Genomic DNA, 27,404 nt, shown 5'->3' with positions numbered 1-27,404 from the left:
ATTTTGTCATGATTTTCTGACTAGTCTTGTCTTCATGACACCCATGTTTTCATATGTGCATGGGTACAGTGCATTCGGAAAGTATTAAGACCTTTTTCCACAGTTTGTTATGTTAGTCTTTTCCTCATCAAGCTACACACAATACCCCATAATGGCAAAGCGAAAACAGGTTTTTAGAAATTTTAGCAAATTTGTTAATTGAAAAACAGCTTATTTACATAAGTATTCTGACCCTTTGAATTGAGACTAAAAATTGATCTCAGGTGCATCCTGTTTTCGTTGATTATCGTTGAGATGTTTCTAGAACTTGACTGGAGTCCACCTTTGTTAATTAAATTGATTGGATATGATTTGGAAATGCACACATCTGTCTATATAAGGTCCCACAGTTGACCGTGCATGTTTGAGCAAAAACCAAGCCATGAGGTCGAAGGAATTGTCTGTACAGCTCCGAGACAGGAATGTGTCGAGGCACATATCTGGGGAAGCGTAGCAAAACATTTCTGCAGCATTGAAGGTCCCTAAGAACACTGGCCTGCATCATTCTTAAATGGAAGAAGTTTGGAACCATCAAGACTCTTCCTAGAGCTGGCCGCCCGCCCAAACTGAGCAATCAGGGGAGAAGGGCCTTGGTCAGGGAGGTGACCAAGAACCCGATGGCCACTCTGAAAAGGCTCTATATTGCCTCTGTGGTGATGGTTGTCCTTCTGGAAGGTTATCCCATCTCTGCAGCACTCACCCAATCAGGCCTTATGGTAGTGGCCAGATGGAAGCCACTCAGTAAAAGGCACATGATAGCCCATTTGGAGTTTGCTGAAAGGCACCTAAATGACTCTGACCATGAAAAATAAGATTCTCTTGTCTGATACAATCAAGATTTAACTTGGCCTGAATGCCAAGCGTCACGTCAGGAGGAATCCTGGCACCATCCCTACGGTGAAGCATGGTGTGGCAGCATCATGCTGTGGGGATGTTTTTCAGTGGCAGGGACTGGGAGACTAGTCTGGATTGAGGGAAAGATAAACAGCGCAAAACACAGAGATCCTTGATGAAAGCCTGCTCCAGAGTGCTCAGACTTAGGCAAAGGTTAACCTTCTAACAGGACAGTGACCTTAAGCAAACGGTGAAGACAACGCAGGAGTGGCTTCGGGACAAGTTTCTGAATGTGCTTGAGTGGCCAGAGCCCGGACTTGAAACCGATCAAACATCTCTGGAGAGACCTGAAAATAGCTGTTCAACGACGCTCCCCATCCAACCTGACAGAGCTTGAGGATCTGCAGGTGTGCCAAGCTAGTAGTGTGATACCCAAGAAGACTCGAGGCTGTAATCCTTCAACAAAGTGCTGAGTAAAGGGTCTCAACACTTGTGATATTTTGCTTTGTCATTATGGGGTATTGTGTGTAGATTAATCCATTTTAGAATAAGGCTGTAACGTAACAAAGTGGAAAAAGTCAAGGGCTCTGAATACTTTCCGAATGCTCTGTATGTAGAGTTTAGAAACATAGTCTTAGACTACTTACCTTACGAGAAATGATGTGCTGATCTCCCCTGCAAGACTTCACTTGCTGTAACTCAACCCCCGTTTGTTTTGATTTCTGTGCAGATGTATCTTGTCATCTTCCCAGAAGGAACCCGATACAACCCTGAACTCAAGAAGATGATCAGCGACAGTCAGGCTTTTGCCACTAAAGAAGGTGCTCTTTCATACTTTCACATTGATTTATAAATTCCAAGCTAGTGTATTCTTTCATGACTAATAGCAAAGCTTTGGGGAGGATTAACGAATGGGGGTCATGTAGGGGTAATGCATTGGAACGGGTACTTCACCTTCCCCTCCCATGCTTAATGGATTCCTTATCCCACATTGAAAGTGATTGTTGTAGCACTGCTTTCTTTTTCAACCTTTAACCTCTGAAACTCAGCAACTTTGCATTGGCCATGTTCAGTGGCAGAATACAGAGGACTCGATCCCAAACTTTTTTTTTTAACTGTATAATGGTTTTTGGGTCATAAGGTATTTGGTAATAAGGTTTTGAAAAAATACAACTTGCAACTTTTTAAAGCAAGATACATTTACCGTGACAGCGGATACAATCTACCCACCCTCCCAACTAACTTTTTGCAATCTCTTGTCAAAATCTCACAACCCAATTGTTTGTTGACCGCATTAGAGTGGAACCTTAGACAAAATGAAACGCCACCTGGCTGTTCTATTTTTTTATCCTCGTCAGTGGTTTGCTGGTACAGTGCTAAGAGCTTGGCAGCTTGGACCAGTGAGCTCCTTTTAATTAAATATTTCAGAGGCTGTAGCTTATAAATTGGGCAAAAGGTTAATTTGTGATTGCAAAAGTATGTTACTGCTGACTTATAAGTGATTTATGTTGCTAGACCTAACTCGCAAGTTGAAAGGTTTGAAATGGCTTCTTGTTTAAGACCTTTTGTTTCATAAAGTAGGATATTTTCGTTTGGTAGCCGACTACCACACTACATGGACAAATGTATGTGGACATCTGCTCGTCTAACATCTCATTCCAAAATCATGGGCATTAATATGGAGTTGGTCCCCCTTTAACTGCTATAAAAGCCTCCCCACTTCTGGAAAGGCTTTCCAGTAGATGTTGGAACATTGCTGCGGGACCTTGCTTCTATTCAGCCACAAGAATTAGTGAGGTTGGCTACTGATGTTGGGCGACTACGTCTGGCTCGCAGTCGGCGTTCCAATTTATTCCGAAATGTTTGAGGTCAGGGCTCTGTGCAGGCCAGTCAAGTTCTTCCACACCGATCTCGACAAACCATTTCTGTATGGACCTCACTTTGTGTACGGGGGCATTGTCATGCTGAAACAGGAAAGGGCCTTCCCCAAACTGTTGCCACAAAGTTGGAAGCACAGAATTGTCTAGAATGTTATTGTATGCTGTAGCTTTAAGATTTTCATTCACTGGAACTAAGGGGCCTAGCCCGAACCATGGAAAAACAGCCCCAGACCATTATTCCTCCACCAAACTTTACAGATGGCGCTATGCATTGGCAGGTAGTGTTCTCCTGGCATCCGGCAAACCCAGATTTGTCAGTTGGACTGCTAAATGGTGAAGCGTGATTCATCACTCCAGAGAACGCGATTCCGCTGCTCCAGCCGACGCTTGGCATTGTGCATGCTGATCTGAGCCTTGTGTGCGGCTGCTCGGCCATGGAAACCCATTTCATGAAGCTCACGATGAACAGTTATTGTGCTGACGTTGCTTTCAGGAGCAGTTTGGAACTCTGTAGTGAGTGTTGCAACTGAGGACAGACGATTTTAATGCACTGAAGCACTCGGCGGTCCCATTATTATGTGAGCTTTTGTGGCCTACCACTTCTCGGTTGAAACATTGCTACTAGACGTTTCCACATCACAATAACAGCACTTACAGTTGACCGGGGCAGTCTAGCAGGGCAGAAATTTGTCGAACTGACTTGTTGGCAACTTATAACGGTGCCATGTTGAAAGTCACTGAGCTCTTCAGTAAGGCCATTCTACTGCCAATGTTTGTATATGGAGATTGCATGGCTGTGCTCTATTTTACACACGTCAGCAACGGGTGTGGCTAAAATAGCCAAATCCACTAATTTGAAGGGGTGTCCACATACTTCTTGTTTACTATAATGTACTTATTTTTCTATAAAATATATTAATACTTTTCAAACAGCTCATACACTTTAAGGGCATTATCATTTTCACAATATTATTCCAACCACAGTGTGGAAATATTAAAACACAGGAATATCACTTGACTGCACAGGGTATTTGATCTTTAGCATTAGCTTAATTTTATTAATAATATTGTGAAAATGATAATGCCCTTAAAGTGTATGAGCTGTTTGAAAAGACTGCCTGGAATTTCAGTCTGTTTTGGTGGAATGGTGTTTTGGCCTGCCTGGTGACCTTACCAGGCAGTTAATTAGTTAGTAGACCAATAAGAACGAGAGTTCCAAACTTCTGCCAATAACAGCTAGTTTTCCTCTCCTCTCGGACCACTCCCAGAATGTCCTAGCAAAATTCTAGCTTGAGAAATTGCTCTTTGCTAAGAAGCTATTTTTGTTTATTTTTTTTACCATTTTAATTGAAAACAATTAGGTACTTAGTTTGTTACCCAGAAATTGTTTGATATTGAGAAACTGCTGCTTTGGGTCTTTTAGATCATAATTCCTTGTGTGAGCCGCTTCTGAAGTTATAACATTTGCAATTGCTGATTTCTCAATTAACTGCTTTGGCCTTCACAGCCATATCACCATGAAATGGAATGCAATATATACCCAGTGTGGCACTCGATAAACTGCAGTCTTATGTTTGCATAGCAACAGATTTAACTACACTGAACAAAAATATTAACGCAACATGTAAAATGTTGGTCCCATGTTTAATGAGTTGACATAAAAGATCCCAGAAATTGTTTGTACACAAAACGCTTATTTCTCTCAAATGTTGTGCACAAATTTGTTTACATACCTGTTAGTGAGCATATCTGCTTTGCCAAGAGAATCTATCCATCTGACAGGTGTGGCACTTCAAGAAGCTGATTAAACAGCATGATCATTACGCAGATGCACCTTGTGCTGGGAACAATGAAAGGCCACTCTAAAATCTACAGTTTTGTCACACAACACAATGCCACAATGTCTCAAGTTGAGGGAGCATGTAATTGGCATGCTGACTGCAGCAATATCTGCTGGTGGACGACAATGAAAATAGTCTTTGTAGCAATTTAATTAAATGTTCAGTAGTCTTATGCCTTGGGGGTAGAAGCTGTTTAGAAGCCTCTTGGACCTAGACTTGGTGCTCCGGTACCGCTTGCCGTGCAGTAGCAGAGAGAACAGTCTATGACTAGCGTGGCTGGAGTCGGACAACTTTTTTGGGGCCTTCCTCTGACACTGCCTGGTATAGAGGTCCTGAATGGCAGGAAGCTTGGCCCCAGTGATGTACTGAGCTATACGCACTACCCTCTGTAGTGCCTTGCAGCCGAGCAGTTGTCATACCAGGGCAGTGATGCAACCAGTCAGGATGCTCTCTGGTGTAGAAACTTTTGAGGATCTGATGTCCCATACCAAATCTTTTAAGTCTCCTGAGGGGAAATAGGTTTTATCGTGCCCTCTTCATGACTGTCTTGGTGTGCTTGGACCGTGTTCGTTTGTTGGTGATGTGGTCACCACGGAACTTGAAGCGCTGATCCTGCTCCACTACAGCCCTGTCGATGAGAATGGGGGTGTGCTCGGTCCTCCTTTTTCTGTAATCCACAATCATCTCCTTAGTCTTGATCACGTTGAGAGAGAGGTTGTTGTCCTGGCACGACACGGCCAGGTCTCTGACCTCCTCCTTATATGCTGTCACGTCATTGTTGGTGATCAGGCCTACCACTGTTGTCATAGGCCAACTTAATGATGGTGTTGGAGTCGTGCCTGGCCGTGCAGTCATGAGTGAACCAGAAGTACAGGAGGGGACTGAGCACGCACCCCTGGGCGGCCCCCGTGTTGAGGATCAACGTGGAGGATGTGTTGTTCCCTACCCTTACCACCTGGGGGCGTCCCGTCAGGAAGTCCAGGATCCAGTTGTAGAGTGAGGTGTTTAATCCCAAGGTCCTTAGCTTAGTGATGAGCTTTGAGGGCACTATGGTATTGAATGCTGATCTACTGTCAATGAACAGCATTCTCACACAGGTGTTCCTTTTGTCCAGGTGTGAAAGGGCAGTGTGGAGTGCGTCTGTGGATCTGATGGGGCGGTATGTAAATTGGAGTGGGTCTATGGTTTCTGGGATAATTGTGTTGATGTGAGCCATGACCAGCCTTTCAAAGCACTTCATGGCTATAGACGTGAGTGCTACGGGTCGGTAATCATTTAGGCAGGTTACCGTAGTGTTCTTGGGCACAGGGACTATGGTGGTCTGCTTGAAACATGTTGGTATTACAGACTCGGACAGGGAGAGGTTAAAAATGTTAATGAAGTCACTTGCCAGTTGGTCAGCGCATGCTCGGAGTATACGTCCTGGTAATCCGTCTGGCCCTGCGTCCTTGTGATTGTTGACTTGTTTAAAGGTCTTACTCACATCGACTGTGGAGAGCGGGATTACATAGTCATCTGGAACAGCTGGTGTGCTCATGCATGTTTCAGTGTTACTTGCCTCGAAGCGAGCATAGAAGTAATTTAGCTCGTCTGGTAGGCTCGTGTCAATGGGCAGCTCTCGGCTGTGCTTCCCTTTGTAGTCTGTAATAGTTTGCAAGCCCTGCCACATCCGACGAGTGTCGGAGCCAGTGTAGTATGATTCAATCTTAGTCCTGTATTGATACTTTGCCTGTTTGATGGTTCGTCGGAGGGCATAGCGGGATATCTTATAAGCTTCCGGGTTAGAGTCCTGCTCCTTGAAAGCGGCAGCTCTAGCCTTTAGCTCAGTGCCTGTAATCCATGGCTTCTGGTTGGGGTATGTACGTACAGTCACTGTGGGGACGACGTCATCAATGCACTTATTGATGAAGCCGATGACTGATATGATGTACTCCTCAATGCCATCGGAGGAATCCCGGAACATATTCCAGTCTGTGCAAGCAAAACAGTCCTGTAGCTTAGCATCTGCTTCATCTGACCACTTTTTTTATTGATCTAGTCACTGGTGTTTCCTGCTTTAGTTTTTGCTTGTAAGCAGGAATCGGGAGGATAGAATTATGGTCAAATTTGCCAAATGGAAGGCGAGGGAGAGCTTGGTAAGCATCTGTGTGTGGAGTAAAGGGGATCGCTAGAGTTTTTGTTTTTTATTAATTTATTTTTCTCTCTCCTCTGGTTGCACATTTAACATGCTGATGGAAATTGGGTATAACAGATTTGTTTCCCTGCATTAAAGTCACTGGCCACTAGGAGCGCCGCCTATATGAGCTTTTTCCGGTGTGCTTACGGTGGTATACATCTCATTGAGTGCGGTCTTAGTGCCAGCATCAGTCTATGGTGGTATGTAGACAGCTACGAAAAATACAGATAAACTCTCTAGGTAGAGTGGTCTACAGCTTATCATGAGATACTCTACCTCAGGTGAGCAAAACCTTGAGACTTCCTACTGTTTATAAATATGCATAGGCCGCCAACCCTTGTCTTACCAGAGGCTGCAGTTCTATCCTGACGATGCCGTGTGTAACCCGCCAGCTGTATGTTAATCATGTCGTCGTGCATTAGTTGTACAGTTTTTAATGTCCTGCTGGTAGGATAAACGTGCATTTAGCTTGTCCAGTTTATTTTCCAGCGATTGTGCGTTGGCAAGGGAAGATTAGCCACTCGTCGGCAGATCCTCACAAGGCACCCTGATCTCTTTCCGCGATATCTTTTCCATCTCTTTCTCCTGCGAATGACAGAGATGAGGGCCTGTTCGGGTGTCTGGAGTAAATCCCTCTCGTCCGTTTCGTTAAAGAGTTTCTTCGTCCAGTTCAAGGTGAGTAATCACTGTTCTGATTTCCAGAAGCTCTTTTCGGTCATAAGAGACGGTAGCAGCAACATTATGTACAAAATAAGTTACAAAAATGCAAAATTAAATAAATAGCACGGTTGGTTAAGAGCCCATGAAACGGCAGCCATCCTCCGGTGCCATTACGTATATGGTTTTAGATAATTGCTGGTCTCAAGTGCAGCCGACATTCTTAATGATTTTAGTGATTACAACAACCGGGTGACATTTTGAAAGACTACATTAGTCACCTCTCAGTGAAGTATGGGCTCGTTTGTCCTTTGATCCTGCAATTTGTCCACTGTCTACCATTCAGATATGTGACCTGATTATTTAAATGGAGTGCTGTATTGCTGTTAGCATTTATTGGAAGATCCAAAAAGCATATGCATAACCATGGTAGCAATTGAAAGGGAACAGTTTGGAGATAGTGGTACAATTATTACATTTACTGTAGTGGTAAATTATTATATTTACTGTACTTTTCATTTTCGTTAGCAAAATCTGAAAATACTCTGGATACATGAGAGGAATATTCCTGGAAAATGTGGGGTAGGTGCATGTTTTCTAGCCTAACATCATTATTTGGAAACGGTATATTGATGATATTTTTGTTCTATGGAGGGGTGATGCAAAATAGCTCCAGGCATTCCATGCTTTTCTTAACTCCTGTTCTGAACATTTGAGATTTACTATGCAATCTGATACACGTCAAATCAGTTTTCTTGATCTTCTGATCTTGTGTGAAAATAATGTTCTATACACTGATCTTTACAGGAAACCTACTGATCGTAACAGTTTGTTGAGGGCTGACAGTTGTCACCCACTTCCCTTGAAAACTAGTTTGCCCTAAAGCCAATTCTGTCAAATCAAAAGAATTTGCACAAAAAAATCCGATGCTGGAGGAAACAGGTACAAAAGCATTTATATCCACAGTAAAACGAGTCCTATATCGACATAATCTGAAAGGCCGCTCAGCAAGGAAGAAGCCACTGCTCCAAAGCCGCCATTTAAAAAAGCCAGACTACGGTTTGCAACTGCACATGGGGACAAAGATTGTAATTTTTGGAGAAACGTCCCTCAGGTCTGATGAAACAAAAATAGAGCTTTTTGGCCCCATAATGACCATGGTTATGTTTGGAGGAAAAAGGGGGAAGCTTGCAAGCCGAAGAGCACCATCCCAACTGAAGCACGGGGGTGGCAGCATCATGTTGTGGGGGTGCTTTGCTGCAGGAGGGTCTGGTGCACTTCAAAATGGATGGCACCATGAGGAAATTATGTGGATATATTGAAGCAACATCTCCAGACATCAGTCGGGAAGTTAAAGCTTGGTCGCAAATGAGTCTTCCAAATGGACAATGACCCCAAGCATACTTCCAAAGTTGTGGCAAAATGGCTTAAGGACAACGAAGTCAAGGTATTGGCCATCACAAAGCCCTGACCTCAATCCTATAGAAAATGTGTGGGCAGAACTGAAAAAACATGTGCGAGCAAGGAGGCCTACAAACCTGACTCAGTTACACCAGCTCTGTTAGGAGGAATGGGCCCAAATTCAACTAATTTTATTGTGGAAGGCTACCCAAAACGTTTGACCCAAGTTAAACAATTTAAAGGCAATGCTACCAAATACTAATTGAGTGTATGTAAACATCTGACCCACTGGGCATGTAATGAAAGAAATAAAAGCTGAAATAAATCATTCTCTCTCCTATTATTCTGACATTTCACATTCTTAATCCTAAAACAATTTTTACTAGGATTAAATGTCAGGAATTGTGAAACTGAGTTTAAATGTAGTTGGCTAAGGTGTATGTAAACTTCTGACTTCAACTGTATGACATGGGTTTAATGATTTGGAAATGTACAGTGCACATTTGGACTCATGGGTGTTTGGCTTGTATGATATCAAAGCAGTATTTATTATAATCCTCATTGTCTCATCTTTCAAAATACTTTGAGTCCTCTTAATTTACAGCGTTTCCCTCACTCAGACAACATTGCAAAAGTTGCCCAATTACTGGGAGGGAGGAGGGGGACTACTTGTCACGCTCAAGTTCAGAACAGCCGTCAATCAAAAACCATACAGCACTGTGAAGCACAGAGCCTGAGCTCTGACCTCATGTATAGCATGTTACTGTACAGTTACTACGTTCCATTTGAGACACATATTAGTGCCCAAATCTGCCATTTTCAACATGTATACAGGTACGAGTGTAAAGGACTACCACTGCATGTTGCCTGGCACATCAGAGTTAACCAATGCTCTCCTGTTTATTTCCCTCAGGGCTGGCTGCCTTAGACCATGTTCTGACCCCAAGAATGAAAGCCTCTCACATTGCCATAGAGACCATGAGGGATCACCTGGATGCTGTTTATGATATCACTGTTGTGTATGAGGCAACACTGGGCAAAAGCAGTGATAGACAACCTGCCCCAACCATGCCAGGTATGAAGTTGTTCGAGACAATTCATTTCTTTCAGGTATTTAAGGGGAATGGAAACACTTTAGGAAGCAAAACTAAGCAAAGCGATGTATTCAATCCACTAATACTAAACATGTGCATTTAACAAACGCTCTATATTTAGTATTTTGATTATCGACAAGGCTGATTCAGAGGGATTGGGTTAAGTGCGGAAGACACATTTCACAATGCATTCAGTTGTACAACTGACTAGGTATCCCCCTTTTTATTTGAGCTATGGTCAGCGCCATTTTAAATTGCAATAGTAATGACTGATGCCAGTGAGTCACTGGCAGGAATCATCAAATTGTCTGTGGCAGCCTTAAAGTAAGGGTCTCGACCCAAAGTGGGTCGTTGACCTGTTAATGGTGGGTTGCGACGTGTCGGAGTAAATGTATAATTATTTAATTGATTTGGGCAAGTGCAACTGCGCTCACGGTTCAGTGCGCTCTCTGCTCAGTTTGGCAGCTGCGGGAGAGGGAGATGCCCGCTAAGCGTTTTACCAGATTTTCCCCCCGGCAGTTTTCTTGAAGATCACTCCGCTACCCATGTCGTTCAGCAGCAGGTGATGCGCTGTCAGCCACTGACTTGTCATTCCCTCTTGCCAGCACTCACCACTCATCAAATGGACTCAAGCTAGCCACAAGTTCTGACTGAGCTCGATCGCCATGGAACGCAAATACAGTGATGAGTTACTCTCATTTTCATACAAACTTTGAGAAATAACGAGGATCGCCCAGTGTGTTTTGTGCGGGGAAGAACTTAGTATTACTCGTAGCCGTCTATTTACCACCACAGACCGATGCTGGCACTAAGACCGCACTCAACCAACTCTATAAGCCCATAAGCAAACAAGAAAATGCTCACCCAGAACCGGTGCTCCTAGTGGCCGGGGACTTTAATGCAGACACTTTTACCAAAATGTCACATGTGCAACCAGAGGGGAAAAAACTCTAGACCACCTTTACTCCACACACAGAGATGCATACAAAGCTCTCCCCCGCCCTCCATTTGGCACATCTGACCCTAATTATATTCTCTAGATTCCTGCTTACAAGCAAGAACTAAAGCAGGAGGTACCAGAGTCTCGTCAATACGGAAGTGGTCAGATGACGCGGATGCTACGCTACAGGACTGTTTTGCTAGCACAGACTGGATAATGTTCCGGGATTCATCCAATGGCATTGAGGAGTATACCACCACAGTCGTCGGCTTCATCAATAAGTGCATCGATGACATCGTCCCCACAGTGACCGTACGTACATATCCCAACCAGAAGCCATGGATTACAGGCAACATCTGCATCGAGCTAAAGACGAGCTGCCGCTTTCAAGGAGCGGGACACTAATCTGGATGCCTGTAAGAAATCTCGCTATGCCATCCGACGAACCTTCAAACAAGCAGTGTCAATACATGATTTAAGATTGAATCCTACTACACCAGCTCTGATGCTCGTCGGATGTGGCGGGGCTTGAAAACTATTACGGACTACAAAGGGAAACCCAGACCCGAGCTGCCCAGTGACGTGAGCCTACCAGATGAGCTAAGTGCCTTTTTTATGCTCAATTCGAGGCAAGCAACACTGAAGCATGCACGAGAGCACCAGCTGTTCTGGATGACTCTGAATGCTCTCGGTAGCCAATATGAGCAAGACCATTAAACAGGTCAACATTCACAAAGCTGCGGGGCCAGATGGATTACCAGGACGTGTACTGGGGCGGCAGGGTAGCCTAGTGGTTAGAGCGTTGGACTAGTAACCGAAAGGTTGCAAGATCGAATCCCTGAGCTGACAAGGTACAAATCTGTCGTTCTGTCCCTGAACAAGGCAGTTATAACCCACTGTTACTAGGCCATCATTGAAAATAAGAATTCAAATCAAATCAAATTTTATTAGTCACATACACATGGTTAGCAGATGTTAATGCGAGTGTAGCGAAATGCTTGTGCTTCTAGTTCCGACAATGCAGTAATAACCAACAAGTAATCTAACCTACCAATTCCACACTACTACCTTACACACACACACAAGTGTAAAGGGATAAAGAATATGTACATAAAGATATATGAATGAGTGGTGGTACAGAACGGCATGGCAGATGCAGTAGATGGTATAGAGTACGGTATATACGTATGAGATGAGTACTGTAGGGTATGTAAACATAAAGTGGCATAGTTTAAAGTGGCTAGTGGTACATGTATTGCATAAAGATGGCAAGATGCAGTAGATGATATAGAGTACAGTATATATACATATGAGATGGGTAATGTAGGGTATGTAAACATTGTATTAAGTGGCATTGCTTAAAGTGGCTAGTGGTACATTTTTACATAATTTCCATCAATTCCCATTTTTAAAGTGGCTGGAGTTGAGTCAGTATGTTGGCAGCGGCCGCTAAATGTTAGTGGTGGCTGTTTAACAGTCTGATGGCCTTGAGATAGAAGCTGTTTTTCAGTCTCTCGGTCCCTGCTTTGATGCACCTGTACTGACCTCGCCTTCTGGATGATAGCGGGGTGAACAGGCAGTGGCTTGGGTGGTTGTTGTCCTTGATGATCTTTATGGCCTTCCTGTGACATCGGGTGGTGTAGGTGTCCTGGAGGGCAGGTAGTTTGCCCCTGGTGATGCGTTCTGCAGACCTCACTACCCTCTGGAGAGCCTTACGGTTGTGGGCGGAGCAGTTGCCGTACCAGGCGGTGATACAGCCCGACAGGATGCTCTCGATTGTGCATCTGTAGAAGTTTGTGAGTGCTTTTGGTGACAAGCCGAATTTCTTCAGCCTCCTGAGGTTGAAGAGGCGCTGCTGCGCCTTCTTCACAACGCTGTCTGTGTGGGTGGACCAATTCAGTTTGTCTGTGATGTGTACACCGAGGAACTTAAAACTTTCCACCTTCTCCACTACTGACCCGTCGATGTGGATAGGGGGGTGCTCCCTCTGCTGTTTCCTGAAGTCCACAATCATCTCCTTTGTTTTGTTGACGTTGAGTATGAGGTTATTTTCCTGACACCACACTCCGAGGGCCCTCACCTCCTCCCTGTAGGCCGTCTCGTCGTTGTTGGTGATCAAGCCTACCACTGTAGTGTCATCCGCAAACTTGATGATTGAGTTGGAGGCGTGCATGGCCACGCAGTCGTGGGTGAACGGAGTACAGGAGAGGGCTCAGAACGCACCCTTGTGGGGCCCCAGTGTTGAGGATCAGCGGGGTGGAGATGTTGTTACCTACCCTCACCACCTGGGGGCGGCCCGTCAGGAAGTCCAGGACCCAGTTGCACAGGGCGGGGTCGAGACCCAGGGTCTCGAGCTTGATGACGAGTTTGGAGGGTACTATGGTGTTAAATGCTGAGCTGTAATCGATGAACAGCATTCTCACATGGGTATTCCTCTTGTCCAGATGGGTTAGGGCAGTGTGCAGTGTGGTTGCGATTGCGTCGTCTGTGGACCTATTGGGTCGGTAAGCAAATTGGAGTGGGTCTAGGGTGTCCGGTAGGGTGGAGGTGATATGGTCCTTGACTAGTCTCTCAAAGCACTTCATGATGACGGAAGTGAGTGCTACGGGGCGGTAGTCGTTTAGCTCAGTTACCTTAGCTTTCTTGGGAACAGGAACAATGGTGGCCCTCTTGAAGCATGTGGGAACAGCAGACTGGGATAAGGATTGATTGAATATGTCCGTAAACACACCAGCCAGCTGGTCTGCGCATGCTCTGAGGACGCGGCTGGGAATGCCGTCTGGGCCTGCAGCCTTGCGAGGGTTAACACGTTTAAATGTTTTACTCACCTCGGCTGCAGTGAAGGAGAGCCCGCAGGTTTTGGTAGGGGGCCGTGTCAGTGGCACTGTATTGTCCTCAAAGCGGGCAAAAAAGTTGTTTAGCCTGTCTGGGAGCAAGACATCCTGGTCCTCGACGGGGCTGGTTTTCTTTTTGTAATCCGTGATTGACTGTAGACCCTGCCACATACCTCTTGTGTCTGAGCTGTTGAATTTCGACTCGATTTTGTCTCTGTACTGAGACTTAGCCTGTTTGATTGCCTTGCGGAGAGAATAGCTACACTGTTTGTATTCGGTCATGCTTCCGGTCACCTTGCCCTGGTTAAAAGCAGTGGTTCGCGCTTTCAGTTTCACGCGAATGCTGCCGTCAATCCACGGTTTCTGGTTTGGGAATGTTTTTATCGTTGCTGTGGGTACGACATCGTCAATGCACTTCCTAATGAACTCGCTCACCGAATCAGCATATTCGTCAATATTGTTGTTGGACGCGATGCGGAACATATTCCAATCCGCGTGATCGAAGCAGTCTTGAAGCGTGGATTCAGATTGGTCGGACCAGCGTTGAACAGACCTGAGCGCGGGAGCTTGTTGTTTGAGTTTTTGTTTGTAGGCTGGAATCAAAAAAATTTGTTCTTAACCTCTAATTCCTCCCAAACCCGGATCCGGGAGCACCCCCCACAGTAAAAAAGCTGACTAGCATAGCCTAGCATAGCGTCACAAGTAAATACTAGCATCTAAATATCATTAAATCACAAGTCCAAGACACCAGATGAAAGATACACATCTTGTGAATCCAGCCATCATTTCTGATTTTTAAAATGTTTTACAGGGAAGACACTATGTAAATCTATTAGCTAACCACGATAGCAAAAGACAACTTTTTTTCCCCCACCATTTTTCCCACCATTTTTCCTATCACAATTTCGACCAAATAAAGATATATATATAGCCACTAACCAAGAAACAACTTCATAAGATGACAGTCTGATAACATTTATTGTATAGCATATGTTTTTTTAGAAAAATGTGCATATTTCAGGTATAAATCACAGTTCTACATTGCAGCTGCAATCTGAAATAGTGCCGAAGCTGACAGAATAATTACAGAGACCAACGTCAAATACCTAATTACTCATCTTAAAACATTTCTGAAAAATACACAGCGTACAGCAAATGAAAGCCCAACATCTTGTGAATCCAGCCAATATGTCAGATTTTTTTAAGTGTTTTACAGCGAAAACACAATATAGAATTATATTAGCTTAGCACAATAGCCAGAAACACAAGCAATTTACCAGCAGCACAGGTTAGCGATCGTAACAATACAGCAAAAGATATATAATTTTGGACTAACCTTGATATACTTCATCAGATGACAGTCCTGTAACATCATATTACACAATGCATATAGGTTTTGTTCGAAAATGTGCATATTTAGCAGCACAAATCGTGGTTATACAATGTGATCAGTGGCAACAGGTCATGCATTCTGGCCGGCGTCATCTTGGAAAGGCACCTAATCTAATCAATAAATAATCGTAAACTTGACTAAAAAATACAGGTTGGACAGCAAATGAAAGATGCATTAGTTATTAATGCAACCGCTGAGTTAGAATTTTAAAATTAACGTTACTAGACATACAGTGTGCGTTACAGCCAGACTAGTGCCGCAATAATGGCGGACAAATCCGTTTACATTTTTCCACGTAAATACGGAATAACATCATAAATAGCTCTTACTTTTGGACGAGCTTCCATCAGAATCTTGGGCAAGGTGTCCTTGTCCAAAATAATCGTTGCTTGGTTGTAAAACGTCGTCTTCAACTTCGGAATTAGCAGCTAACAATAGCTATGTGGCCACAACATGCCCAAATCCTCAAAACGCAATACTAAGGAAATTCTAAAAATAGCAATATACTCGCATAAACTGATATAACTCGGTTTAAAATAACTTCGTTATGATGTTTCTAACACCTATATCGAATTAAATTACAGACGGATATATCTAAGGCTGATAACTGAGCGTTTCAAAATGCCATCCTGAGGTCTTGCTTTGCGTAATGACGAATGTCGAAAAGAGAGCTCCCTTCGTTCCTTGGCCTTTTATAAGGTTTGAGATCTACGTAGAAACTCCATTCCACTTCTCATTGGTTACTGACATCCAGGGGAAGGCGGGTGCAGTTCATGTCGACCCATAGGATACATACAGAGCTTTAAACTGATCTGAGAACAGAGCCTCGTTTTCAGACCTTCGCAGTTCCTGTCATGAATTTCGCTGCAGAAAGAGTTCTGGTTCACCCACAGACATAATTCAAACGGTTTTAGAAACTAGAGATTGTTTTCTATCCAATAGTAATAATAATATGCATATTGTACGAGCAAGAATTGAGTACGAGGCAGTTTAATTTGGGAACGATAAATGTCCAAGTTGAAACAGCACCCCCTGTAGTGTCAAGATTAACTGACTTGCCTAGTTAAATAAAGGTAAAAAATGTAAAACAAATACTAAAGCATGCACGGACCAACTGGCAAGTGTCTTCACTGACATTTTCAACCTCTCCCTGACTGAGTCTGTAATACCTACATGTTTCAAGCAGACCACCATCGTCCCTGTGCCTAAGAAAGAGAAGGTAACCTGCCTAAATGATTACCGCCCCGTAGCACTCACGTCGGTAGCCATGAAGTGCTTTGAAAGGCTGGTCATTTTCCCAGAAATGTCTGGATACCCTAGACCCACTCCAATTCGCCCCCCCCCCCCCCAGCAGATCCACAGATGATGCAGCCTCAATCACTCTCCACACTGCCCTTTCACACCTGGACAAAAGGAAATGTGTGTTTCTCACCTATGTGAGAATGCTGTTCATTGATTACAGCTCAGCGTTCAACACCATAGTGCCCACGAAGCTCATCACTAAACTAAGGACCCTGGGATTAAACACCTCCCTTTGCATCTGGAGCCTGGACTTCCTGACAGGCCGTCCCCAGGTGGTAAGCATAGGCAACAACATGTCTGCCACGCTGACCCTCAACACTGGGGCACCTCAGGGGTGTGTACTTAGTCCCCTCCTGTATTCACTGTTCACCAACGACTGCGTGGCCAAAGACGACTCCAACACCAAGTTTGCTGACGACACAACACTGGTAGGCACGACACTGACGACACAACGATGAGACAGCCTATAGGGAGGAGGTCAGAGAACTGGCAGTGTGGTGCCAGGACAACAACCTCTCCCTCAATGTGAGCAAGACAAAGGAGCTGATCGTGGAGTACAGAAAAAGGCAGGCCGAACAGGCCCCCGTTAACATCAACGGGGCTGTAGTGAAGCGGGTCGAGAGTTTCAAGTTCCTTGGTGTCCACATCACCAATGATCTATCATGGTCCAAACACACCAAGACAGTCGTGAAGAGGGCATGACAAAACCTTTTCCCCCTCAGGAGACTGAAAAGATTTGGCATGGGTCCCCAGATCCTCAAAAGGTTCTATAGCTACACCATCGAGAACATTCTGACCGGTTGCACCACCGCCTGGTATGGCAACTGCTCAGCATCTGACCGTAAGGCTCTACAGAGGGTAGTGCGTATGACCCAGTACATCACTGGGGCCAAGCTTCCTGCAGTCCAGGACCTATATAATAGGCGGTGTCAGAGGAAAGCCCATAAAATTGTCATACTCCAGCCACCCATGTCATAGACTGTTTTCTCTGCTACCGCACGGCAAGCGGTACCGGAGCGCCAAGTCTAGGACCACTGCTGCTAGTCACTGTTTATTATCTATGCATAGTCACTTCACCGCTACCTACAGTCGTGGCCAAAAGTTTTGAGAATGACACAAATATTCATTTCCACAAAGTTTGCTGCCTCAGTGTCTTTAGATATTTTGTCAGATGTTACTATGGAATACTGAATTATAATTACAAGCATTTCATAAGTGTCAAAGGCTTTTATTGACAATTACATGAAGTTGATGCAAAGAGACAATATTTGCAGTGTTGACCCTTCTTTTTCAACACCTCTCAAACTGCCCTGGCATGCTGTCAATTCACTTCTGGGCTACATCCTGACTGATGGCAGCCCATTCTTGCATAATCAATGCTTGGAGATTGTCTGAATTTTGGGGGTTTTGTTTGTCCACCCACCTCTTGAGGATTGACCACAAGTTCTCAATGGGATTAAGGTCTGGGGAGTTTCCTGGCCATGGACCCAAAATATTGATGTTTTGTTCCCCGAGCCACTTAGTTATCACTTTTGCCTTATGGCAAGGTGCTCCATCATGCTGGAAAAGGCATTGTTCGTCACCAAACTGTTCCTGGGTGGTTGGGAGAGGTTGTTATCGGAGGATGTGTTGGTACCGTTCTTTATTCATGGCTGTGTTCTTAGGCAAAATTGTGAGTGAGCCCACTCCCTTGGCTGAGAAGCAACCCCACACATGAATGGTCTCAGGATGCTTTACTGTTGGCATGACACAGGACTGATGGTAGCGCTCACCTTGTCTTCTCCGGACAAGCTTTTTTCCGGATGCCCCAAACAACCGGAAAGGGGATTCAGAGAAAATGACTTTACCCCAGTCCTCAGCAGTCCAATCCCTGTACTTTTGCAGAATATCAGTCTGTCCCTGATGTTTTTCCTGGAGAGAAGTGGCTTCTTTGCTGCCCTTCTTGACACCAGGCCATCCTCCAAAAGTCTTCACCTCACTGTGCGTGCAGATGCACTCACACCTGCCTGCTGCCATTCCTGAGCAAGCTCTGTACTGGTGGTGCCCCGATCCCGCAGCTGAATCAACTTTAGGAGACGGTCCTGGCGCTTGCTGGACGTTCTTGGGCGCCCTGAAGCATTCACAACAATTGAACCGCTCTCCTTGAAGTTCTTGATGATCCAATAAATGGTTGATTTAGGTGCCATCTTACTGGCAGCAATATCCTTGCCTGTGTTTCCTTGCAGGTAACCATGGTTGACAGAGGAAGAACAATGATTCCAAGCACCACCCTCCTTTTTGAAGCTTCCAGTCTGTTATTTGAACTCAATCAGCATGACAGTGATCTCAAGCCTTGTCCTCGTCAACACTCACACCTGTGTTAACGAGAGAATCACTGATATGATGTCAGCTGGTCCTTTTGTGGCAGGGCTGAAATGCAGTGGATATGTTTTTTGGGGATTCAGTTCATTTGAATGGCAAAGAGGGACTTTGCAATTAATTGTAATTTATCTGATCACTCTTCATAACTTTCTGGAGTATATGCAAATTGCCATCATACAAACTGAGGCAGCAGACTTTGTGAAAATAATATTTGTGTCATTCTCAAAACTTTTGGCCACGACTGTATGTCAGATGTAGACATGGAGAGAGAAATCAGCTAAAATTATTTGTGTAACTTTTATCTGTCTCTAGGACCATCCCAGAAGACTCCTGAGTGCCCAAAGAGAAAGAGTGATGGTCACTTTGGGGAAGCGGGCTGATGTTCCTGAAAGTGGAGAAGGAGCAGGCCATTCAACAGCCAATTCAAAGATACACCCATCCATAGAGGCAATTTGAGTGGAATTGTTTTTATACAGATTTTTATTTTTTTACCTGTTTCAAAAGACGTGCGACCTTGTCCCGGACCTGCGGTTTCGACACTTTCGCCCTCCTACCCACGGACCTGCTGTCTGGACCTGTGAATGCTCAGCGATGAAAAGCCAACTGACATTTGCTCCTGAGGTGGTGAAGTGCTGCACCCTCTATAACCACTGGTTATTATTTTGATGTAAAAAGGGATTTGTAAAATTTTTGCTATGCTGTGTATTCACTAACTGTGTGAGTAATGTGACATTTTTATAGTATCTGTAACATATTTTGGTATTTAATCTGCAATTTATCTTAAAGCGGCAGTCGGCAGTTGAAATAATAACAAAGTGTTCTTCCTGCTCCTCTTTCGGTAAAAAGCTGAGGGATGCGGCTGAAGAAATGTAACCACTCTCAAATTATGCATATGTCTTAAACATTACAGCAGGGTAGATTTACTAAATGAACTGGTTTTATTCAAACTCAAACCCTATGTAAATGCCACTTGCGCTTTATGAAAGAGACGGCATGCGCAGGGATGGTACGCCATACACCTCGTCCAATTCTCCCTTGTGTTCATAGGGTGAACTGGCGGTTAGCTGCCAGAGTGTATGCACTGCAAACAAAATCATAAAAGAGATTCTGATACTGAAACTAAATCATAATGTATTTATATTTAGCATGCCCTGTTTTTGGTTAGAATGAGATTTCATGAATCATGTCTGCGATTCAAATGCGTTACCATTGCGCCAAACAGCACTTGTGATAATGATCGTTATAGGTTACTTATTATATATGTTGAGCACTTACCCACTACTGTTAGCTTTCAAACAATGTATAATCAAGAAAAATTTCAGTAACCTCTTCTACCAAGAAGTGACACGTCCAATACATCGCCATCAAGACAGACTGACAGGAACTGCTGAGTGTATGTAATACAGCCACCATCCGCTGGTATTTTGTGCTGTATCCTCACCATCTCTCCAATATAATTACAAATCATTTGTAGACTGAAAATTGACCAAGAAGCCCAAACATATATTTGACTAAGACAATAATTTCAAACCTTGCTTACATTTGTATACGTTAACGTGTCTTTCTATTATATATGGGAATACTTGAGCAGATTTCTTAAATTAAAATCACTTGGAGCAGATTTCCTGGTGTTTTTACTCTTTTATAAAGGTGGTTCTGATCCTGAATGCTGATAGGCTGGAATGCGGTTTTAACCAGTGTCTATTCCACAAGCTACCACCAGCTAAATCTACGACGTTAAAATGCCTATTTACCTCCATCTGACTTTGCAATCCACTGTCTCATCAGTCCAGCCAGGCAATTGTATTTATAAAGCCCTTCTTACATCAGCTGATGTCACAAAGTGCTGTACAGAAACCCAGCCTAAAACCCCAATTTATTAACTTGATCTCCACTGTAAAAAGCATCTATACATTATTTCACATTTCTTTTAGACTAATATTTAGTTTTCAACAGCGGCGATTTATATAAACCTTGCTGTCTGCCTCTGACATTTGCAAGATTGTTTCAGTATTCAAATTCGATCTCCAGCTGTAATGTAATGAATGTATCAGGATGAGACAGACTGGCAGGCAGCATTTCTCAGCCTGTCGAAATCAGGAATCAGCTGGCATCGTTTTATGTATTATATATACAGTACCAGTCAAGCGTTTGGACACATGTATTCAAGGGTTTTAATTTATTTTGACTATTTACTAAGTGTGTGCAAAGCTGTCATCAAGGCAAAGGGTGGCTACTTTGAAGAATCTCAAATTTAATTTGATGTAACACTTTTTTTGGTTACTACATGATACCATATGTATTATTTCATAGTTTTGATATCTTCACTATTATTCTACAATGTAGAAAATAGTAAAGGGGAAAAAATGGAATGAGTAGGTGCCAACTTTTGACTGGTACTGTATGTGTTTGTGTATGTATATATACACACACACACATATATATATATATAGTTGAAGTTGGAAGTTTACATACACTTAGGTTGGAGTCATTAACTAATTTTTCAACCACTCCACAAATTTCTTGTTAACAAACTATGGTTTTGGCAAGTCGGTTAGGACATCTACTTCGTGCTTGACAAGTAATTTTTCCAACAATTGTTTACAGACAGATTATTTCACTTATAATTCACTGTATCACAATTCCAGTGGGTCAGAAGTTTACATACACTAAGTTGACTGTGCCTTTAAACAGCTTGGAAAATTCCCGAAAAGGATGTAGAAGATTTAGAAGCTTTAGAAGCTGTAGAAGATTCTGATGTGCTGCAGGAGGGACTGGTGCACTTCACAAAATAGATGGCATCATGAGGAAATTATGTGGATATATTGAAGCAACATCTCCAGACATCAGTCAGGAAGTTAAAGCTTGATCGCAAATGACCGCAAGCATACTTCCAAAGTTGTGGCAAAATGGCTTGAGGACAACAAATCAAGGTATTGGAGTGGCCATCACAAAGCCCTGACCTCAATCCTAGAGAATTTGTGGGCAGAACTGAATTAGCGTGTGTGAGCAAGGAGGCCTACAAACCTGACTCAGTTACTCCAGCTCTGTCAGGAGGAATGGGCCAAAATTCACCCAACTCATTGCTTGTGGAAGGCTACCCGAAACGTTTGACCCAAGTTAAACTATTAAAGGCAATGCTACCAAATACTAGTGTATGTGTATGTATATGTATGTATGAGTGTATGTAAACATCTGACCCACTGGGAATGTGATGAAAGAAATAAAAGCTAAAATAAATAATTCTCTGCTATTATTCTGACATTACACATTCTTAAAATAAAATGGTCATCCTAACTGATCTAAGACAAGGAATTTTTACTTGGATTAAATGTCAGGAATTGTGAAACTGAGTTTAAATGTATTTGGCTAAGGTGCATGTAAACTTCCGACTTCAACTGTATATACAGGATCAGTTCCAATACCATATTTACATTGTGCAGGGATACTGGAGTGATGGAGGTAGATATGTATAGGGGTAAGGTGACTAGGCAACAGGATATAAGATAAACCGAGTAACAGCAGCTTGTATGTGAGTAGGTGTGCGTGTGTGGAGAGTCAGTATAAAGGTATGCGCATATTATGTGTGAGTGAGGAGATGATGGTGTGTGTGTAAGGTCCTGTGAGTGTGCATAGTGAGTGCAATACTAAAAGGTCAATAAAGATACAAGGTTAACTCAGTCTGTGTATCTATTTTGTTAGCTATTTTTCAGTCTTAGTCCTTGGGGATATAAGCTGTTCAAGAGCCTGTTGGTGTCAGACTTGATGTAACGGTACCGCTTGCCATGTGGAAGCAGAGAGAATAGTCTATGGGTTGGGGGGTTGGAGTTAACGATTTTCCGAGCCTTCCTTCCACACTGCCTGATATTGATGTCCTGGATGGCAGGGAGCTCGGCCCGAGTGATGTACTAGGCTGTCCGTACCACCCTCTGTAGAGCCATGCAATCGAGGGCGGTGCTATTGCCCTACCAGGCAGTGATGCAGCCCAGTCAAGATGCTCTCAATGGTACAGCTGTAGAACTTTTTGAGGATTTGAGAGTCCATGCCAAACTTTTTCAACCTCCTGAGGGGGAAGAGTGTGTGTTTTGACTATTTGTAATTTTTTTGTGATTTGGACGCCGAGGAACTTGAAGACTTTGACCTGCTCCACTGCAGCCCTGTTATCAAATGTATTTATGAAGCCCTTTTTAAATCAGCAGATGTAACGGAGTGCTTTATACAGAAACCCAGTCTAAAACCCCTAACAGCAAGCAATGCAGATGTAGAAGCACAGTGGCTAGGAAATACTCCCTAGAAAGGCAGGAACCTCGGAAGAAACCTTGTAGAGGAACAAGGCTCTGAGGGGTGGCCAGACCTCTTCTGGCTGTACCGGGTGGAGATTATAAGAGTACATGGCCATTAAGGCCAGATGTTCAAACCTTCATAGATGACCAGCAGGGTCAAATAAAAATAAAAACCTTTTACTCCCTTCACAGAACAGTGCAAACTGTCTCTAACCAGAATAGAAAGAGTGAGGCCCCGGTGCACAACTGAGCAAAAGGACAAATACATTAGTGTGTCTAGTTTGAGAAACAGACGCCTCACAAGTCCTCAACTGGTAGCTTCATTAAATAGTACCCGCAAAACACCAATCTCAACGTGAATAGGTGACTCCGGGATGCTGGAGTTCTCTGTCCAGTGTCTGTGTTATTTTGCCCATCTTAATCTTTTCTTTTTATTGGCCAGTCTGATATGTTGTTTTTCTTTGCAACTCTGCCTAGAAGGCCAGCATTTTGGAAGAATTTAGGGTCACATCCATAATCTTCTGAACCTACATGGTGCCTCATTAACAACCTCTTGAACACACTTTTGATTTGATGGCTGACTACGTGGCCTAAGCCCTATGCTCTTCCTCATGTTCTGTCTCTCATTCATGTTTTCTCTGTTTGATAGAATTCCTGTGTAAGGAATCTCCAAGAGTTCACATCCACTTTGAACGTGTGGACATGAAGGAAATTCCTCCGGAGTCCGTGATTTTCCGTGGGTGGCTGCACAAGCGATTTGAGATCAAGGACCAGTGAGTATCCTCTTACTTACCCCCTCTCTCTAACCCTGTCTGACTATACGACACTGACCAACCTGCTATACACAATTTCCACATGTAGGCCAAGGTTCAGTTCATGTTAGGAAAATGTATCAGAAATGCTGCCACCACTTCAAATGGTGGACTGCAATGTTAATTTTAAGGATGTTAGAGCTGGTCTGTTTTGATTGCTCATTCAATCATATGAGTGCCCTGACTACACAATAAAAGTGTGCACAGAATATCCAGTTTTACGGGAAAACCTGATTGGAGGATTCCGGGCTTCTTGGTTATTCTCATTTGATGCCGTGAATCTTTCAACCATAATTTCTGGAAAATCTCAGAATTAGTGAAAATTTGCAGACCTAGAACTGACAATTAGAGTTATAAATTGGTATGATTGGCTAATTTTATACACAAACTGGGGATATGTGTTAACTCTAAAATGAACCTTCTCTTTCTCCACAGGATGTTGACTACTTTCTATGAGTCTGAGGATCCAGACAAAAAAGGCAAATTCCCTGGAGAAGGTCAAAGGTCCCATCTGAGTATTATGAAGACATTGCCATCGCTGCTATTTTGGGGGGGGCTAACACTGCCAATGCTGTTGACGGAGTCTGGCAGGAAACTCTATGTCCGAACCTGGGTGTATGGGACTCTGTTGGGATGGCTCTGGGTGAATGTTAGTCCATAGGAAGCTTGTGGTGGTCATCATGCCATCTGCTATGGGTATGGAAAGACGTTGCCCTTTCACTCACGCATCAAGCAGGGGAGTGTGTTTTTTCAAACAAAGCACTTGTTGCTGTTAAGGTTTATGGGCTTCTACAATTCTGTCCAAATGTATGGCTCATTTCCTAACTAAACAGCTGTAAGAGAGATTGGGAGAGAGAAGCAGTTTTGTTTCTTGTGCTGCTTGTTCCTTGCTCTATTGTTGTGTGCATCAGAACTTGCAGCCAGATAAGGTGAGAAAAATATAAATGGGGGATGTTGAAATGGAGGCATATTTCTTTCTTGAATTTCTCCCTTTATCTCAGCCATAAAATATGACTCAATAGATTTCTTCCCTAAACCCTTTAGGCCTGTTACATAATAAATGTAGCCAATTCTATACTTTTGCATGTCCCGTGTCCAGCATCCCTTTTCAACATGATGTAATCTTCCATTAGTTGACTAGAGTTAGAGTTCAGCTCTCTGTTTGAGATGTTATGCTGCGCTCATGTGCTCTTGGAATTATTGACATCTCGGGACAGAAACTCCCCAAAAGCTCCCAGAATGTTCAGAACTGAGTTTACAACATCCAAAAACGTTCTTTGAGTTTCTAAATAGGAGTGGGGAGTTCACATGTAAAAATAACATGTATCATACTCTGAGTCTGAACTTCCCAGTAAGATAGCTTAGAGTTTACTATTAGAGAGCAGATTTAATATTCAGTACTCACTACAAAGTACTCATTACAAAAGAGTGATTAGTGTTTATCCAATTGATTGATATGTTCATGAGGGTAATGTAGGGTTTAGGTCTTTAGTGATGGTTACTTAGCCATACATGTTTAATGTTCTCTTTTTTTAATGCCAAGTTCCAAGGTGTCTGCTGATTTTGTTTTGCTTGTTTGAGTTGTTGCAAAAGTTCTACAAATTGTTGCCAAACTTGATACAAGTGCAGGGGTATGGAATGGGTATTTTAGGTGGAGCAACACATCTGTAATCAGGTCAATGTCCTGTCTGCTCTACCTGAAGAACCAATATTCTATTGTCTTTTGTAGTTGATCTAAAGATTGCAAGTGTACTACATTTATTAGATTTTCTAAAACAAATTCTGTTGGGACAGCTTGTTATTCAGAGGAATTTTTGTGTACACTGCCTTTATGCCATGTTATAGATTACACAAGGGGTATGGATAGCTACGTATTGAGAAGGCCAACTGTAGAGTATCCCTATATAGAATTAATATTTCTTTGTATACAAAGCCAACTGTATAATATGCATCACTATAACAAAAAAAAATACTATGTCCCTTGTTTTTCATAATATAAACATTACTTTTTCCACTGTCACTTTACATGACGCTATTCTTAGCTCATTTATTTATTAAAGGGCTCTTCCGATAAGAATTTAATCAGGCAGTGATAATAGCAACTGCCACGCCAAGGCCTCGCTTCCTTATCCTATCCTTCCTTTAATAACAATGTAACGACAAAACAGTTAAAACGTTACTTCATTCAATTTGTTTAATTCCGTCAATTTGATTTAAAAAAGCAAACAAGCTGATTGTAAATAATAAAACAATTATTGTAGAAACTATTGTGCCAATTGTACACAGAAATGTATGCCTTCTGTAGGAGTTAGTCAGTCCTTGGCTTTGCTTCTACTGAGGACTGCAAGTAATGACTGCACTGGGACTCCCTCTACTGGACAGCACTTGAACTGTTCTGCACACCACAGTTTATTGGTCTGTCTTCAGTTTTTTATTTTATTTAATCTTTATTTAGCTAGGCAAGTCAGTTAACTAATTCTTATTTACATTGATGGCCTACCCCGGCCAAACCCTAACCTGGGTGACACTGGGCCAATTGTGCGCTGCTCTATGGGACTACCAATCACGACCGGTTGTGATACAGCCTGGAATCGAACCAGGATCTGTAGTGACGCCTCTAGCACTGAGATGCAGTGCTTTAGACCGCTGCGCCACAGTTCATGAGCTTTTGGTGGGCAGTAGTATATGCTGGAATATTTATGTTTTAAAGCACTTGATTTTGAGAAACTTGTGGAATTTCCAAAGTAATGTTTTAATATTTGAAATGTTTTGTTATTAAGTACCTCTTGGTGTTTCATCGAGCTAAGAGGAGTTTTTTTTTTTTTCAATGTCCATGTCTTTTTCATACACTGGCGCAAAGCTTCAAGTCTCTATTTTATTCTGATATGTACATGGACAGACTGTTGCTGAAATGTTGTAGTACTGGGACTTCTACCGCTGCCTTCGCTACAGATCAAACATTCCTAAAAAAAAATATGGAATGAAAATTGAAGGCTCTGAAGTTTATAATCTTTGCATGTTGATTGAATAGACTTCTATTTTTAATGTTCATTTCAAAATGTCGCTCTAAAACTAATCTAATGCACTGCTTAGAACGTTCAGAAGATTGTGCTGCTCTTATGCCTGTCCTTTAATACTTGTTAATGCAGTGCAGCCAAAGAGACATACTTATGTACTTCGACCTTATGTACTCACCTTTACCCTATAGCACATAACTGAACCTGATCTGAAACCATAAACTTGTTCAGTGATGATTCAAGCATGCTTGTGTTCATTTGTGTTTTTGAGACTTTAGTAATAAAGGAATGACATTCAAAATAATTTGGATTGAATTTCTTACTTTTTAGTGGGTTGAAAACTGGTTGAATGAGAAGGGTGCAGTCAATATCCTGAATATTCATCAGTCAACATAGTACCTGTTGGGTGATTGGTTGAGCCTTCTTGAGTGTGTGACTTCACAGATGCTCTACAGAGCCATATGCTTAGCTAGTTCGTCCCGCCGGCATGAGCAGTTAGCACCGTCTGAACGACTTTGGAAACCAGCTTCAGCTTCATCA

At 43.0% G+C, this 27,404-nt stretch overlaps 1 protein-coding gene across 3 annotated transcripts in view; it reads left to right on the top strand.

The window, feature by feature from the left end:
• Positions 1–27,168, top strand: part of LOC139571176 (1-acyl-sn-glycerol-3-phosphate acyltransferase epsilon-like) — a 50,968-nt gene extending 23,800 nt beyond the window's left edge. For 2 of the 3 annotated variants that reach the window (XM_071393792.1, XM_071393793.1), the window contains exons 6-9: positions 1,604–1,694; positions 9,742–9,903; positions 23,685–23,808; positions 24,283–27,168. In XM_071393792.1, coding sequence (XP_071249893.1) covers positions 1,604–1,694; positions 9,742–9,903; positions 23,685–23,808; positions 24,283–24,508 — 603 coding nt within the window. In that variant the 3' untranslated portion in view covers positions 24,509–27,168. The remainder of the gene's footprint in view (positions 1–1,603; positions 1,695–9,741; positions 9,904–23,684; positions 23,809–24,282) is intronic. The other variant, XM_071393794.1, reaches the window with a different exon arrangement.
• Positions 27,169–27,404: the final 236 nt, after the last annotated feature.

The sequence above is a fragment of the Salvelinus alpinus genome, chromosome 3 (assembly GCF_045679555.1).
Source record: "Salvelinus alpinus chromosome 3, SLU_Salpinus.1, whole genome shotgun sequence".
Lineage (NCBI taxonomy): Eukaryota > Metazoa > Chordata > Actinopteri > Salmoniformes > Salmonidae > Salvelinus > Salvelinus alpinus.
The sequence above is the reverse complement of the archived record's forward strand: the minus strand, read 5'-3'. Positions and strand labels throughout refer to the sequence as shown.